Consider the following 15,307-nt stretch of genomic DNA (forward strand, 5'->3'; position numbering starts at 1 on the left):
AGCACGTGCTCCCAGCCTCTAGGGAGGAACCAGAGAAGGCCGTCTAGAGGCAGGAAGAGCTAAGTGGAGATCGGAAGCCTATGTAGCACTTGACCTAAGTCCTGGGGAGAGGGATAAGAGAGTCGGGTGACCGAGTAAAGGACAAAGGCTGGGGAGTGGCTAGCTGAGAGAGCTGCATTTGCAGAGCCCTGGAGGCACAAGCAAGCAGGACACACTGAGGGATGGAAAAGTGTTTAGTATGAACCAAGTTGTTTTCTCAGCAACGGGGATGTACCTGGACAGTGCGAGCCAACTAGTAGCCCAGGAGCTGCTGGGTGCTGCTGGGCATGAGCTCTGCATCCTTAGCCAAGGTTCAGTCTGGAACTTCCAAATGAAACGCTCCCTCAGCAAGGATCTCTTGAGCACCTATCCCCAGCAGCAGGCTCTGCTCCAGACCGCAGGGCTGAAGGGTACCCAAGAAGATACTCTCCCTGCAGAGCCTGACCGGTAGACAGGACGGTACCATTGGCATCGATGCTAGGACAAATAGGAAGTTCTCACTTCCCCCGCCCTCTTGCATCCTTCCTTCACTCCTCTCCACCAGCCCAGCCTCCAGTGCTCCAGACAGCCAAATTCACTATCAGATGGACCTGCTGAACGTCCACTCCTGTGGAGACTCACCCAGCAGCCAGCTGGCCAGCCAGGGCAGCTTCTCCTGACGCCTGGCTTCCAGCCTCAGCAGCACCTAGAATCGCCTGCAGAGCTTTTAAACTTACGTTTGCCCACAAAGGCTCATGCTGACTTGCTCAGAGGTGAAGCCCAGACAGTGGTATTTATTGTTAACTGCCCCAGACAGCCCTGAAGACATTGTTTGCTTCCTAGGCTACACTGAGTTAAGCTCTGGTCTTCAACCTTTGTTTACAACTGTTAGTCTGTGTTTCACGCCGAGACAGACTTCCAAAGGGGCCGGTACTTGGTTGGATCAGGTTGTATACTAGTAGGAGAGAGAGCTTAGAGTTGGGGGCCTCCTGATCTGCATAGTTAACAACCAGCCCAGGTTCCACCCCTGCACACTCAACCAGCCACAGATCAAAAACATCTTAAAGAACATTGCCACTCTCTTGAACACATATGGGCACACTTAGCCCCTGCCCGGTATGTTCAGCCCACGGCCCTCAGGCCGTGTGTGGCCAAGGATAATGATGAGTATGAGCCAAACAAAATGGGAAAGTTCCTTAAAACATTATGAGATGTTTTTATTTGTGAATTTTTTTAAGAAGTCTACTGCACAGTTCCCTGGCGTGAATTTACAGATGACAGGGTTAGATTACAACCTCAAAAGGTTGGGCGTGATGGTGACCTCTACGTATGCATTACAGCTGTTACCATAGCATTTCCCCTGTGTCAGGTAGCGTCATCATCTAGAGAGAGGGTGGAAATCACGTGGGAGGAGTGTGTGCATTCGATGCAGATGTCCTTTCATATGAGGGACTTGAGCATCCTCGACGTGTGACCCTGATGTCGTGGCACATAGTACATGCTCGATGCATATTTGCTGAGGCCATTTGCTCTGCTAGCCTTTGCAGTACAAGCTTAAGTCTTGCCTTCTGGAATAGACAGGCCAGATAGGGAAAGAGATAGATTTGAAGTCCAGTCTGGTCCAGACTCTGAGACAGCCACCTGGAGAGGGTGCTGGGAGTAGGGTCACGAGAGGTTGGCACTTGGGTAACTCCTAACCCACACACCCTGGTTGCTCTCCCCAGGTGGCCACTGACAAGGACAACGGCATCCTTCTTTACAAGGGAGACAATGACCCCTTGGCACTGGAGCTGTACCAGGGCCATGTGAGGCTGGTGTACGACAGCCTGAGCTCCCCTCCAACCACGGTGTACAGGTAAAAACACCCCTCTCAGCCACAGACTATGTTCCTACGGAGTAGACACCAGGTGACGCTGGAGCCTCCTGCCCCACACAGACACGCTTCTCCCGGACTGGCAGGTGGGAGGGAGAAAGATGCTGTCGGAGGCAGAAGCAGGAATGGAAGGCAGGCCCATGTGCGGAGATGACACCTCATTACCATAAGATAAATGGCCAGCTGGTTACTGAGCATGGAGCCAGGTGCTCCAATGGAGATGAGGCTGCTTAATGAGGTGCCCTTTTCAAAATGTCATCCTAATCTTTTATTAGTTTAAGAAAGAAAGCAGGGCGATTAGCATGCAATTCAAGAAGAGGAAATTCAAGAGCACCCAGGGAACAGGACTGTGCTCAGGTGACTTTCAAAGTGTTCTGAAAGACAGTGTTTCCTAAACTTTAAGTCTTCTTAACCATCGCCCTGTAGGTTGGGCAGCTTGCCATAGCTGTAACAAAATGCCAGAGATGGCCAGCTTACAGAGAGGGAAGGTTTCTCTTGGCTCACGGTTTTAGAGATTTCAGTCTATTTGGCTTCACCACTTTGACTCTCTCATCATGGTGGGAAGTAGGTATTCAAACCAGCTGCTCACCTCATGGCAGCTGCAAAGCAAAGAGAGAAGAGGGCGCGTCCTGTCATTCCCTCCAGGCTGTGCCCCTCAGTGAGCAGAGGACTTCCCACATTCTTGAAGGTCCCACCACCTCCCAGGAGCACCACAGACTCTGGACCAGGCCTTCAACACACAAGCTTTTGGGGGACACCTTAGCTGCAGACTGCACACACACACACACACACACACACACACACACACACACGCACACACACCCGCCTTCTAGATGGCTGCTGTGTAACGGTTCCCTCGTGTGTCCCCTTCAGCCCACACTCAGCCCACTCACGCCCTTCAGCATAAGTGACATCTCACACAGACACACCCATTCACGCTAAATGGTTCCTGCCCTTTAGTAAAGGACAGAGTGAGCGTGCCTCGTCTGAAATAATTCTCGAGAATCAGAAACTTTATGATGCTGAAAAGTTTTCCAGTCTTAGAGCATGTTAGATGGAGGACAGTCCGTCTGTAAACCATATACAAATAACCCGAACTCTGATCCTGATCACTTCAGCTAATGGACACTCAAACCTCTACCAAATCATGATTAAAATGGAAAGGTAGTTATATTTTATGGTTGTTTTTAAATAACCACTAGAGCTTTCAGGGCCTGTCTGTGTTACCCCTGAGTCACGTAAAACCAGCAGTGGAAGGAGCCAAACTCAGGAAGACCGCACACAGAAGAGGCCACGCCCCCCTGGGGACTTATGCGCCTCTCCGATTAACTAAATCTTTTCTTCAGCTGAAACTTTGTGTTGAACTGAAGGCTGTTACTACATAGAGGTAGAACTGCCTGGCAGAGCTGGGAGGCACAGGCTGGTGATTCTCCTCTAGCACACCCAGTTTGAAAACCCTTGGTTAGAGGCAGTGGTGTGAGCTGGTCATGGTAGCGAACGCCTTTAATTCCAGTACTTCTGGGGCCAAAGAACGTGTACGGATCTCTGCAAGTTCAGGCCAGCCTGGTCTACATAGTGAGTTCCAGGACAGCAAGGGCTATCCTGTCTCAAAAAAACTAAATAAACAAACAGCAGTTTGGACTGGAGGGCGTAGCTCATTAGAAGGGTGTTTATCCAACATGCAGCCCAAGTTTAGTCTTCATATCACACACGCATAGGCACATGCGCACGCGCACACACACGCACACGCACACACACAGTGGAGTAGGAGATGAAAGAGAAAGAACAAAGGAGAAGGAAACAGTGATTCTTAGAACAGATTGTGGTCCCTGAGTTGGCAATACCTACTGACATGGTAAAAATACAGAAATACACATCTTCAGTCCTCACCCCAGAAGTAATGAATCTGAAGCTGTCAGGGAGAAGATAGCAAATCTATGCTTAAGGAATCTTTCAGGTGACTCTCATGAATAAAAAAGAAAAAAAAATTTTGAAACAAGATCCTACTGTGTCATCCCAACTGGCCTGAAACTCACTGTGTAGACCAGGCTAGCCTCAAACTCCCAGAAACCTGCCTGCCTCTGCCTCCAGAGCACTGGGATGCAAGGTGTGTGCCACCACATCCAGACCGATACATAGATTTCAGCAGAGGTTAATATGTGAAAAGTCCCTGGAGAAGGAGCCGTTTGAGGTGGATCACGAAGGGAGAAACTTGTGTGTGCAGAGAGGACAAGTAGGTGGACTAGGTTGGGACAGCAGCAAAACCAGAGACAGTGGCCAGGGCACTGGCCAGAGCAGAAGGCTCCCAGTGGAGGATGAAGAGAGACGAGACCAGCCTCGGGCAGTAGGACACAGCAGACACGGGGTCTCCCAACATCTTTGTTTCTGAAACTGGTGACCCTGGACCAAGTGGGAAGGACAGAGAGTAGGGAGACAGACCAACCATATGCCTGAGAGAAAGCACTTGGTGTCACTTAGAGGGTAAAGAAGTACTCGTCTTCTCCTTCCCTGGTTGTCTTCCTGTGACACTGATGGGTATTTGCTAGGGTGCTGGTGAGTGTAAAATAGGACTTGGCAAATGAGCGGTGGTGTGGACGGTACAGGACAGGAGGCTAAAAACAGGCTTCCAGGAGCAGCTGGACTCTGTGCAGAGTGAGGAGCCTTCCAGAAACACTATGCCAAGTAGGAGACCATTGCTGCCTTCTAAAATTGCCACTAGGGAGCTGTATGAGTTTGTCAAGTCCACTAGGGAGATGGCATGCCCTTGGAAAGAACCGAATGATGGGCATCCAGGCGGATGACTTGGATTCTCACGCCAACCCTGGTGGCAGCATGTCACTGCCCTTCTGCTCATAATCTTAAGGGGCCCCAAGCTCCAGAAATCCCACATGAAAGTGATTTTACAGGGCAGTTAATGTATGTTTATATGCACAGCATCCACATAGTCTAAAGGCAGTTTTAGAGAACACACGATATTTTTAATAATACCTGTTTTGATTGCAACCCATCACATGAGGTCATGTGTGGAATTTTCCACTTGGGACATCATGTTAGTGCTCAATTTTTTTTCATATTCTTGGAGTCTTTTTGATTTTCAGATATAGGATTGCTCAACCCTGTAGTGTTCTCTCTCACTCACTGACTTGGTAAACACCTATCAGGCACCGGGGCCAAGTGTAGGGGACACAAGATCAAACATCCCACACAAAGGAGACACACATATTGACCACTGGTGGCTACACAGGCAGAATCTAACAGGCCTCCCTGGAGGCTTCCCAGCCTGCTGTGAGGACACTTCCGAAGAAGGAATAAATGTTCCTGCTTGGAAGATAAGGGAGGGCTCCCCGGGGAAGGAGGTCTAACTTAACACTAAGGGGCATTTGATACCCTCTGTGCTGGCAGAGGCTATAATTCACGACTAATGCTCTGTGAGCTGCCAAGAGCCGAGGGGACAGGAGGCCATTCCTCAGAGCCACTGCTGTGACTTCTTGGCCACCTGGAGGCTATGTCAGCCTTGAATGAAAGCCAAGAAACCAAACCAAAGCTAGCCTATCAGAGGAGTTGGCAGCCTACAAATGTCTGTCCCCTGAAGTTCCCATAAACAAGCCTCAAGGAAAGGTGAGCTGCCAGGGCTCCTGCAGACTTCGCTCTCCCAGAGCAGGTGGATTCCAGGGCCTCCCTTCTGCCCATCCCTGATTCCGCTCAGGTCCCCAGCAGTCGGGAGAAGTGAAGGAGTATGTCAAGATTCTACCGTAGGCCACAGCGCAGACACACACAAACCCATCTGGGGCTTTCCTAACCCAGGACGGGACAGGCCTTCAGCATGGAGACTTGCTATAAGACTCTTCTGCCCTGTGGCCTGTGGGAAGGGGAAGCTAGCTGGAACTCCTGTGGACATCATTTTGAGGTAGAAGCTATAGATTATCAAGATAAACTGGATATTCAGGATTTGGGGGTGGGGCATGTCTTGGATTTTTGCTTTGTTTTGTTTTGTTTTGTTTTAAGGCTTGCCATTCAGAACTCCATGCACGAGTCAGCTCTACCAGGCCAAGCGCATACCCTCACAGTTTGCATTACCACCAGCCCATTCACTACCGAGGTCTTTGCCCCATTTGATCTTGAACCGTCCTGTTTGATGAGAAGCCTGATTGCGTAAAGGAAGCCCAGGATGGGAAGAGCTTGGCACTAGACACGGGTCAGGTTTCCATTAAGCCCACCCTCCGAGCTTGGCCTTAGACACGGGTCGGGTTTCCATTAAACCCCTCTTCCCACTGTGGTGGCTGCAGGCCGTAGTACTGGGGCACAGGAGTCTCTTGCTAGAGTGGGCTCTGTAAACCCAGACTGCCTGCCTAAAGAAATCGCAAGGCTTTGTTCCTGCGGGGCTCTGCCGCCACCTATTGGTCACTTTTGGCATCCAAGAGAAATGGCCACCTGATAATCTTTTTGTACAGTGGCCTAGAGTCCCACAGCTGGGAGACACTGACCTAAGTCCTAACTCCACTATTTCCACTCCAGACTTTTCATGGGCACCTAGGCGATATCTCCTGTCCCCAAACGAGGAACGATGTGCCTCCTGCCTGTGGACTTGTTAGGGGTAAATGAAGGTTTTCAGCTCCTGCCCTTAGTCCATAGCCCACCCGCTGCCACTATTAAAAGCAAAAGAGAGGGTCATTTGCTGCTCTTTCAGAAGACCCAGATTCGGTTCCCAGCACCCATATCATATAGTCACAACCACTTGTAACTCTAGTTCTAGGACAGACCACTGTTCTAGGAGATCAAGCATCCTCTTCTGGCTTCTGAAAGCTCCAGGCATGCACGTGGCACACATACACACATTCAGGCACTCACATGTACACATAAAATATAAGTACATCTGGCAATGCCTGTAGCTATGGCAGCCCTAGACAGGCTCCCTGCAGCCAGGCTCCAGAGACTCCAGGACTGCCATCACTTGTGTCTAACCCCAGTGGACAGTAAGGAAGACTCTCCCCTGAAATCCCTAACGATCTCTCCAGGAGCCTAATCACCCAGGCTTGCCAATGCAGCGTGGCCATTTCTCTTAGAGCAAACAGAAGGTTAGGTTTGGTTAGGTTTGGGTTTGACTTTTACCCTCTGTTGTGGCTGTTATTGTTATTGTTGTGGTTGTTTTGTTGTTAGCAGTATAGCGGTGCTCTCTGCTGATATGTTGATTGAAAGACCAGTGTTTCCAACTTTGCAAAGATCTTTGTGTGCATATATGATTATGAGAACAGGTATGTGCATGCCACGGCATGCTTTGCGGAGGTCAGAGGATGACCCTGTGTCAGTCTTCACCTTCCCCATTGTTGGATACTGGTTCTCTTGTTTATTGCTGTGCATGCCAGGCTGGCTGATGTGTGAACTCTGGGGGAGTCTCCTGTTCCCGCCTCCCATGTCCCTGTAGCTCTGAAGTTACAGATGCACACTACTGTGTCTGACTTTATGGGAGGTTCAAGGATCCAAACTCCGGTCTTCACTGTTATACAGCAAGCTCGCTGCCCACTGAGCCATCTCTCTGGCCCCTACAACACTTTTTTTTTTCCTAGACAGGGTTTCTCCGTGTAGTTTTGGTGCCTGTCCTGGATCTCGCTCTGTAGACCAGGCTGGCCTCGAACTCGCAGAGATCCGCCTCCCTCTGCCTCCTGAGTGCTGGGATTAAAGGCGTGTGTTACCACTGCCTGGCTCCTACAACACTTTTTTAAAGGTGTGCAGGGCAAGCAGATGAAGCTGTCCGTGCAGCCAGGGGAGCCCAGCACTGCCCAGGGCAGAGACTTACAACTGCTGCCCTTTTTTGCCCCCAAGCTCCTGCAAGCACTGTCCCTAGCCTGGTGGCCCTCAGCCATGCTCCAAGCCTCAGCTGGCCCTAGAGAGCTTAGGAAGGGACAAGGGAATGGGCTTCACAGCCAGGAAGAAGCCAACCATGCTGCTCGCTGTGCCTGAGAACATCCAGAACAGGAAAATAGCTGCCCAGACTCCTTGACCCTTACTTGGTTCTAGAAGGAAATGAAGCGACAACCACATACTGCTACCCTGGCTTCATGGCTGCCTCTGACAGAGGCCGCCCAACACACACCCAAGCATGAGTCTGCTTGCTAGCCTTTGGATCCCTAATGTCTTCTAAAGGCCCAGGTGCTGAAGGCTTGGCCTCCAAGCTGTGGTGCTATTAGTAAGTGGAGCATTGGAAGAGGAAGTGAGGTCACTAGGTGGGGGTTCCCCTAAAGGGAACATTGGGATTCAGCCCCTTCCTCTTTGCTCCCTAGTCGCCAAGAAGTAAACAGACCTCTGCCAAAGACTGCCCTAAAACCAGCTACGGACTGCAGCCTTTGAAACTGAGTTCCCAAGTAGCCCCTCCCTCGTCTCAGTTATGGGTCACTGGAGCCCAGTTATCCGGACAGCAGCAGCTCTGGGATGGTAGGAGACATAGGTGCATGTTTTTGCACATGGTTAGAAAACTGAGGACTCGGCCCTCTTTCTCGAACCCTCCTGCAAACTTGTCTGCAAGGGGAAAGCCTCTGCCTTACCCTCACTCATGACTCAGAGCACATCGAGATGCCTCTGACACCTTCATACAGCTTCTCAGCTCCTCATCCCTGAACCAGATCTCCCAGAGGACTCTCTCAGCTCCAGCTCCACCCTCATTTTCCTGCTTCTTGGCTAGACCTTATACTTAAAAGTCAGCCATTTTGATTCAGAGGAAATGTTATGGAGGGCAGAGTGTGAGCTTTGTGATTTTCTACTGGTCCCCAGCACCTAAGACAGTGTATCCGAGAGCATCAGTGGAAGCATGGATAGATGGATGGATGGATGGATGGATGGGTGGATGGATAGGTGGATGGGTGGATGGATAGGTGGATGGGTGGACAGATGGACAGACATGACATGTGGATGGAGAGGAAGGAGTAGCAGTGTGCAGGTTCATGGGAAGAAAAAGGAGGGAGGAGAGATAGGTGGACTGATGGCTATGAAAGGCTTTTTTGGAGGACTTGGGTGGATCCCAGGCTCCTGCATGTTCCCCTCTATCATCAATTTCTCCCAGAGTCAGAGCTACAGTAGGGATCGCCAGGGTGCAGGCTGTGGTGGGTTATTGTTAATGTTGTGTGTGTGTGTGTGTGTGTGTGTGTGTGTGTGTGTGTGATTGAAACTGTCCCTGCTGCCTGTAAAATCAGTGGGGATCCCAAGGAGACTTCAAGGAGAGCGAGACTCTCCTGTCTGCCACCCACCCCCGACCTGTAGAGACAGATCTACCAGCTCCGCAGTGACCCCATTCTTCACATCTCCAACCCTGTCACCTCCCGCTGTTCCCTCCCAGCCCTTGCCAAGGATATCCTCCTGAGAGGAACAGGACTTTGGAATCAAAAGTCTTGTCTATAAACACTATCTCTGGCATGTATCAGCTGGATGACCTCGAACAAGCCTCTCAACCTCTCTGGTACTCAGTGTCTTTATCTGGTGCCCACGTCATAGAATTATCAAACAATATAAGTGAGTGATGTAACACTCTACACAGCCCATCATAAGTCCCTGCTCTGTCACATATTAGCTGGGGGAGGGGAGGAAACGGTTCCGTTTCCCTAAGCTTTCAAGTCTAGAGTTCTGGAATGAGGAAAGACTCACTTGGCATAATATGAGACGCTCTGTCCTCGGATGTGGCGTGCTCAGAACCGGTGGTTATACGATGGATTTAGATGGGACGATGACAAACTACTGCAACCTTAACCAAGAGAATTTGTTTCATACTTGCTAGGAGGGAAAAAAAATCACATCATGCTAAAACATTTTCTCCCAGATGTTTCCTAGAGCAACCTCAGTGAGGTTGACAGAGGAAACGGGGTTTTTGAAGGGACTGTATCTTCAGTGAGCAAGTGTCCAGGTGGTGTGCGGGTAGAGCCAACCTGAGATGGCAGGCTAGGGGTGGCTTGCCCACTCTGTGAAAAGACCAGGGCAGGCACTGAGCAGCAGGCCTCTGCTGTGCCATTAGGCTGGCTGGGTGGGGGGAGCGGAAACCGCTACAAGGACCGTCGTTGGGGCCACTGCACATCTGAACACAGAGAGAGTGGGCGTGGACGTTAACTGCTCACACAGGACACTGCGTGTGTGACAAAGCAGCTCTGTCCTCAGGAGACACACCTGAGGGAGCCAGAGGTCAAGGGTCATGACATGCATATATCTTACCCTCACATCGCTCAGAAAAAAGCGTGGCGGTGGGGGCCAGATGGAAGTAATCGGGAGCCTGGGCAGAAAGGTATTTTCTGTTTTTATTTTTGTAACTTCTGTAATTCGCGGTCATTTCCAAATGGAAGCTGAAGCAGAGTGCAGGAGTCATCCACACTGCAGCCCCGTGCCTGGCCGTGGAACGCGCTTGACCTCTGGCTCTCCCTTTCTCTCCTGTCCAGTGTGGAGACGGTGAACGATGGTCAGTTTCACAGTGTGGAGCTGGTGATGCTAAACCAGACCTTGAACCTGGTGGTAGACAAAGGAGCTCCCAAGAGCCTGGGGAAGCTCCAGAAGCAGCCGGCAGTGGGCATCAACAGCCCCCTCTATCTTGGAGGTAACACCCCCCCCATCATTACCCCACCCCTTCCACCTTTCTGGCTTTCTGCTTCTGCACTGACACCCAGACCTGATGCCAGGGGTCTCCCTGATGTCTTCTTGGCACCCGCTGCCCAAGTCAGTCAGGGGAGACTTCCTGGAGGAGACGATTACAAAACCGGTTGCTGAAAAGGTGGCCAGGCACTAGCCCAGCCATGGGGAACAGACTCTGGACAAATGTCTATAAAGGAAAAAGGGTGGGCCTCTGTGGGAATAGCAGGTGTGCAGGGAGGGGAGGAGAGCTAAGGAGGATCAGATGGAAGGGTGCCCAGGCTCTGCTGCAGTTTGCCAGCTTCGGGGCAGTACCCTCTGCCCTATTACCTCTTGGACATGACAAGAAGCACCACACTGAGGTCAAGATTGTACAAAGGCCAAAATGGCGAACCACCACCAGCCGCCTAGACCAGAAATGAAGCCCCTAGGCTGGTGGGTCTTGAAGAATTATATATGTAGAAAAGAAAAACTAACGTCAGAGCAGAGGGTTCGGATTGGGACTCAGTGATAGAGTGCTTCCCTAGTGCGAGCAAGTGACACCCTGGGTTGTACCCCCCAGAGATGCATATGTTCACACAGCCACCAAAGCAGTTTGTTCAAATGCAGACTCCTAAGGTTTCAGCCCAGGTGTCCCCTGCCGAGGGCTGGCACACACCCAGGAACTTGCACTTAGAACAGGCCACCCAGATGCAGGGGACACAGAGTGCTCCTGGTCCAGACTCACCTCAGGACACAGATTCTCCACAAGGAAGAGTGTCGCTTCCCTCCCCTGCACCTGCTCCGCTGTGGCCACAACAAACCTGGGCAGCCAACATGGGGTCTGGATAGGAATTAGCATGGAAGGAGGAGAGTAAGAGCTTTGTTTTATTTTATTCTTGAGACAGGGTCTCATGTAGCCCAGGCTCGCCTCAGACTTCATCTGTAGCCAAGGATAACCTTGAACTTCTAATACTCCTGCCTCTACCTACTGAGTGCTGGGATGGCAGGAAGTGCCGCCATGCCCAGTGTGTGCAGTGCTGGGGATCGAACCCGGGGCTGTGTGTATGCTAAGCGTTCACAGCGGTTAAGCCATGGGCCCAACAGTAAGAGAAGAGAGAAATCACAGACCAGATGTCACTGAAAACAAAGTCAGGCCTTCACCGGTAGTCTGCTGAAGGCCCCGAGAGAGACGTCAGCACAGCACAAAGGATAGCAAATAGCCTGGAAACCTTGAACCCCAGACTTTCACTGATGCAGGCTGCTCCCCCAACCACATCTTCTCTCCGAGAATGCAGCTCCTTTACTGCGGGTTTTTAAACGGGAACTAGAGCGAGGGCACCTCAACCTGGTGGGACAGCAGAGTGGTCTGGTGTTCCTCCACCCAGGCCATACGGAAGGGTGGGTGTAGCTGGAGTTTTCTCCAGTCCTGCCTGGCCCACGGTCAGGACAAGTCTCTCTCACCCGCCAGGCCTGCAGCCGCTCAGACCCAACCAAGTAAACACACAGAGACTGATACTGCTTACAAACTGTATGGCTGTGGCAGGCTTCTTGCTATCTAGTTCTTCTATCTTAAATTAACCCATTTCTAGTCATCTATACCTTGCCACATGGCTTGTGGCTTACCGGTACTTTACATCCTGCTCCTCATCGTGGCAGCTGGCAGCGACTCCCTCACTCCGCCTTCCTGTTCCCCCAATTCTCCTCTCTGCTAGTCCTGCCTATACTTCCTGCCTGGCTACTGGCCAATCGGTGTTTTATTTATCAATCAATCATAGCAACATATATTTACAGCATACAGGACATCCCACAGCAGGTGGCCTCGGTTAAGCCGATGGGACTGTGTGGCAGTAGATGACTGGTCCTCTCATTTCTCCTTTGAAAGTGCAAAATACAGACTTCTGTAGAATTTTTTTTTTTCTGAAGTTAAATACTGGTTAGTTGAGTTTTAACAGCACTAGAGCACCTACTCTTCCCTGTGAGGATAAGACCTGGTCTCTGACCCGTTAGCTCAGTTTGAACAGCAGAGGCCCAGAGCTCTGAATGGCAACTGTAAGCATGTGCTGTGTGTGTTCTCACTTTCAAGGCTAAGGGGGTGAGGGGTAGGGCAAGGGAGTATCTTCAGGCTGTCCTGGTTTCCTCCCACAGGCATCCCCACCTCCACGGGCCTCTCAGCCTTACGCCAGGGTGCAGACAGGCCACTGGGCGGCTTCCATGGCTGTATCCACGAGGTACGCATCAACAACGAACTGCAGGATTTCAAGGCCCTCCCACCTCAGTCCCTGGGGGTCTCTCCTGGCTGCAAGTCCTGCACTGTGTGCCGGCATGGCCTGTGCCGCGCTGTGGAGAAGGACAATGTCGTGTGTGAGTGCCACCCAGGATGGACCGGTCCACTGTGTGATCAGGAAGCCCGTGACCCCTGCCTTGGTCACAGGTGAGTGTCCTAAGAGCACTAGGCTCTGAGTTTACAAGTTGCCCTGCTCCACATCTAAGGAATGGGCACTGATGGATGCTGGGGGAATTGTGGGCCTACTGTGGGTAGCACCCTGCTTGAAATGCCACAAGCAGGGAGGCTCCTTCATCCAAGCAGCAGGCCTGGATTGAAAGCATTAGCGTGAGGGGGGCTTTCTCTGCCAGGCAGCCCTTAGGACCTGTGAAGCCACTGTAGGATTTGGCACTGCCTCTGTGTGGCCAGAAGAGCCTCTCTTGAGAGAGGAATTCCAGTGTCTACATAGCAGTGCACATCTGAATCACATTTAATGGTTCAGTCATTCATTTTTCATTCAACACAGGTTTATTGAGGGCCTACTGTGTGCAGGGCCTTATACTTGATGCAAGAGAGCCAGTATTCCTAGAAACTGTGATTGGCAAGATAGAATACTAGACTCAAGAGTGGTAATCTGGCTGGCTGAACAAGTAGGGAAATAATAGTCTTGATCAAGAAGGAAGGAGCGAGGGCTGGAGAGATGGCTCAGAGTTAAGAGCACTGACTGCTCTTCCAGAGGTCCTGAGTTCAATTCCCAGCAACCACATGGTGGCTCACAACCATCTGTAGTGAGATCTGGCACCCTCTTCTGTATACGTAATAAATAAAATAAATCTTTAAAAAAAATTAACAAAAATGTTTTTAAAAAAAAAGAAGAAGAAGAAGGAAGGAGCGAGCCAGGCAGTGGTGGCGCATGCCTTTAATCCCAGCACTCGGGAGGCAGAGGCAGGTGGATCTCTGTGAGTTCGAGGCCAGCCTGGGCTACAGAGTGAGTTCCAGACCAACCCAAGCTGCACAATGAGACCCTGTTTTAAAAAAAAACACAATAATTATTTTTAGTGTTGACAGAAAGCTTCAAGTCTGTTGGGCTGTGGATTGACACTGAAGACTGATGTCTTGATAGGAAACAGCCAGGAGACTGGCCTCCATCTGGTCAGAGCTGGCAGTGGATATTCGCTGGGCTTCCGGCTATGTGGGGTTGGTGTGAGGTGCTTAGATGATTAGAAGGAGGACCATACCCAACACAAGGTCCTGGAGCTCTGGGTCCTCGGCCTGGAAGGACAGAGGAAGCCGCTGGCAACACTAACTCTGGTCTCCTCTCCCCTCTGCCCCTAGCTGCAGCCATGGGAAATGTGTGGCGATGGGCAGCACATACATGTGCAAGTGTGCAGAGGGCTATGGAGGAGCCTTGTGTGACCACAAGAATGACTCTGCCAGTGCCTGCTCAGCCTTCAAGTGCCACCACGGGCAATGCCACATCTCAGATCAAGGGGAGCCCTACTGCCTGTGCCAGCCTGGCTTCAGTGGCAATCACTGTGAGCAAGGTGAGTCTACTGTCCTTGTGGGATGGAGGGCCTATGAAAGAAATGGGTCAAAGCCGCTGATTTTCCCCTGAGCGAACCATCTGATAGCAAGGAGGGAGCCATGCATGGTGTCTTAAGTGACCTAGCCAGAGAAGTAACTTGTACCGCCATTTCCAGACCATTATATCACTTGCCTTGCTAAGGTACATCACTAAAGAAGGCTACTACATAGAGGATGTAGCAGGTGATGGTGTCGTTATGGACACTGGCTGGCTGTCATGCTACCTTGCAGGGTTTCTCAGAAGAACATATGCCATGTAGAGTATGTGGTACCTAGGAATATACTAAGAGTTGGGGAGCTGAAATGTATGACCTAACTTTGTGAAAAATCTAGGTTGGGATTTTTTTAAGTTTTTTTTATTATTTTTTCCTCTGTGTGTGTGTGTGTGTGTGTGTGTGTGAGAGAGAGAGAGAGAGAGAGAGAGAGAGAGAGAGAGAGAGAGAGAGAGAGAGAGAATATGAATGTATGCCATGTGAGTGCATTGCCCATAGAGGCCAGAAGAGGGCATCAGATCCCCTGGAACTGGAGTTACAGGTGGTTATGAGCTATCGGGGTGCTAGGAACGGAACTCAAGTTCTCAGGTCCTCTAGAAGAGCTGTAAGCACTCTGAACTGCTGAACCATCTTTATGGCCCCAAGTTAGTACTCTTAAAAGTCAGAAGCAGCCGGGCGTTGGTGGCGCACGCCTTTAATCCCAGCACTCGGGAGGCAGAGCCAGGCGGATCTCTGTGAGTTCGAGGCCAGCCTGGGCTACCAAGTGAGCTCCAGGAAAGGCGCAAAACTACACAGAGAAACCCTGTCTCGAAAAACCAAAAAAAAAAAAAAAAAAAAAAAAAAAAGTCAGAAGCAACACTGTTGTCATGAACAGAAAAATCTGTGTGTCCTTGAGCAAGACAGTTCTCTCTGGGTCGTAATTCCCCATCCAAAATAACTGCACTGGTTTATTGTAAATACTAAGTAATATTATGGTGGATGAGAATTCAACATTAA

At 50.7% G+C, this 15,307-nt stretch overlaps 1 protein-coding gene across 1 annotated transcript in view; it reads left to right on the forward strand.

Moving 5' to 3' along the window:
• Slit3 (slit guidance ligand 3) overlaps nt 1–15,307 on the forward strand; it is a 603,162-nt gene that overhangs the window by 580,382 nt on the left and 7,473 nt on the right. Inside the window, exons 32-35 of the mRNA XM_028858254.2 lie at nt 1,743–1,873; nt 10,303–10,457; nt 12,617–12,902; nt 14,070–14,278. Of these exons, the coding sequence (XP_028714087.1) occupies nt 1,743–1,873; nt 10,303–10,457; nt 12,617–12,902; nt 14,070–14,278 (781 nt within the window). The remainder of the gene's footprint in view (nt 1–1,742; nt 1,874–10,302; nt 10,458–12,616; nt 12,903–14,069; nt 14,279–15,307) is intronic.

This window comes from Peromyscus leucopus, chromosome 8b (genome assembly GCF_004664715.2).
Source record: "Peromyscus leucopus breed LL Stock chromosome 8b, UCI_PerLeu_2.1, whole genome shotgun sequence".
NCBI classification, from domain to species: domain Eukaryota; kingdom Metazoa; phylum Chordata; class Mammalia; order Rodentia; family Cricetidae; genus Peromyscus; species Peromyscus leucopus.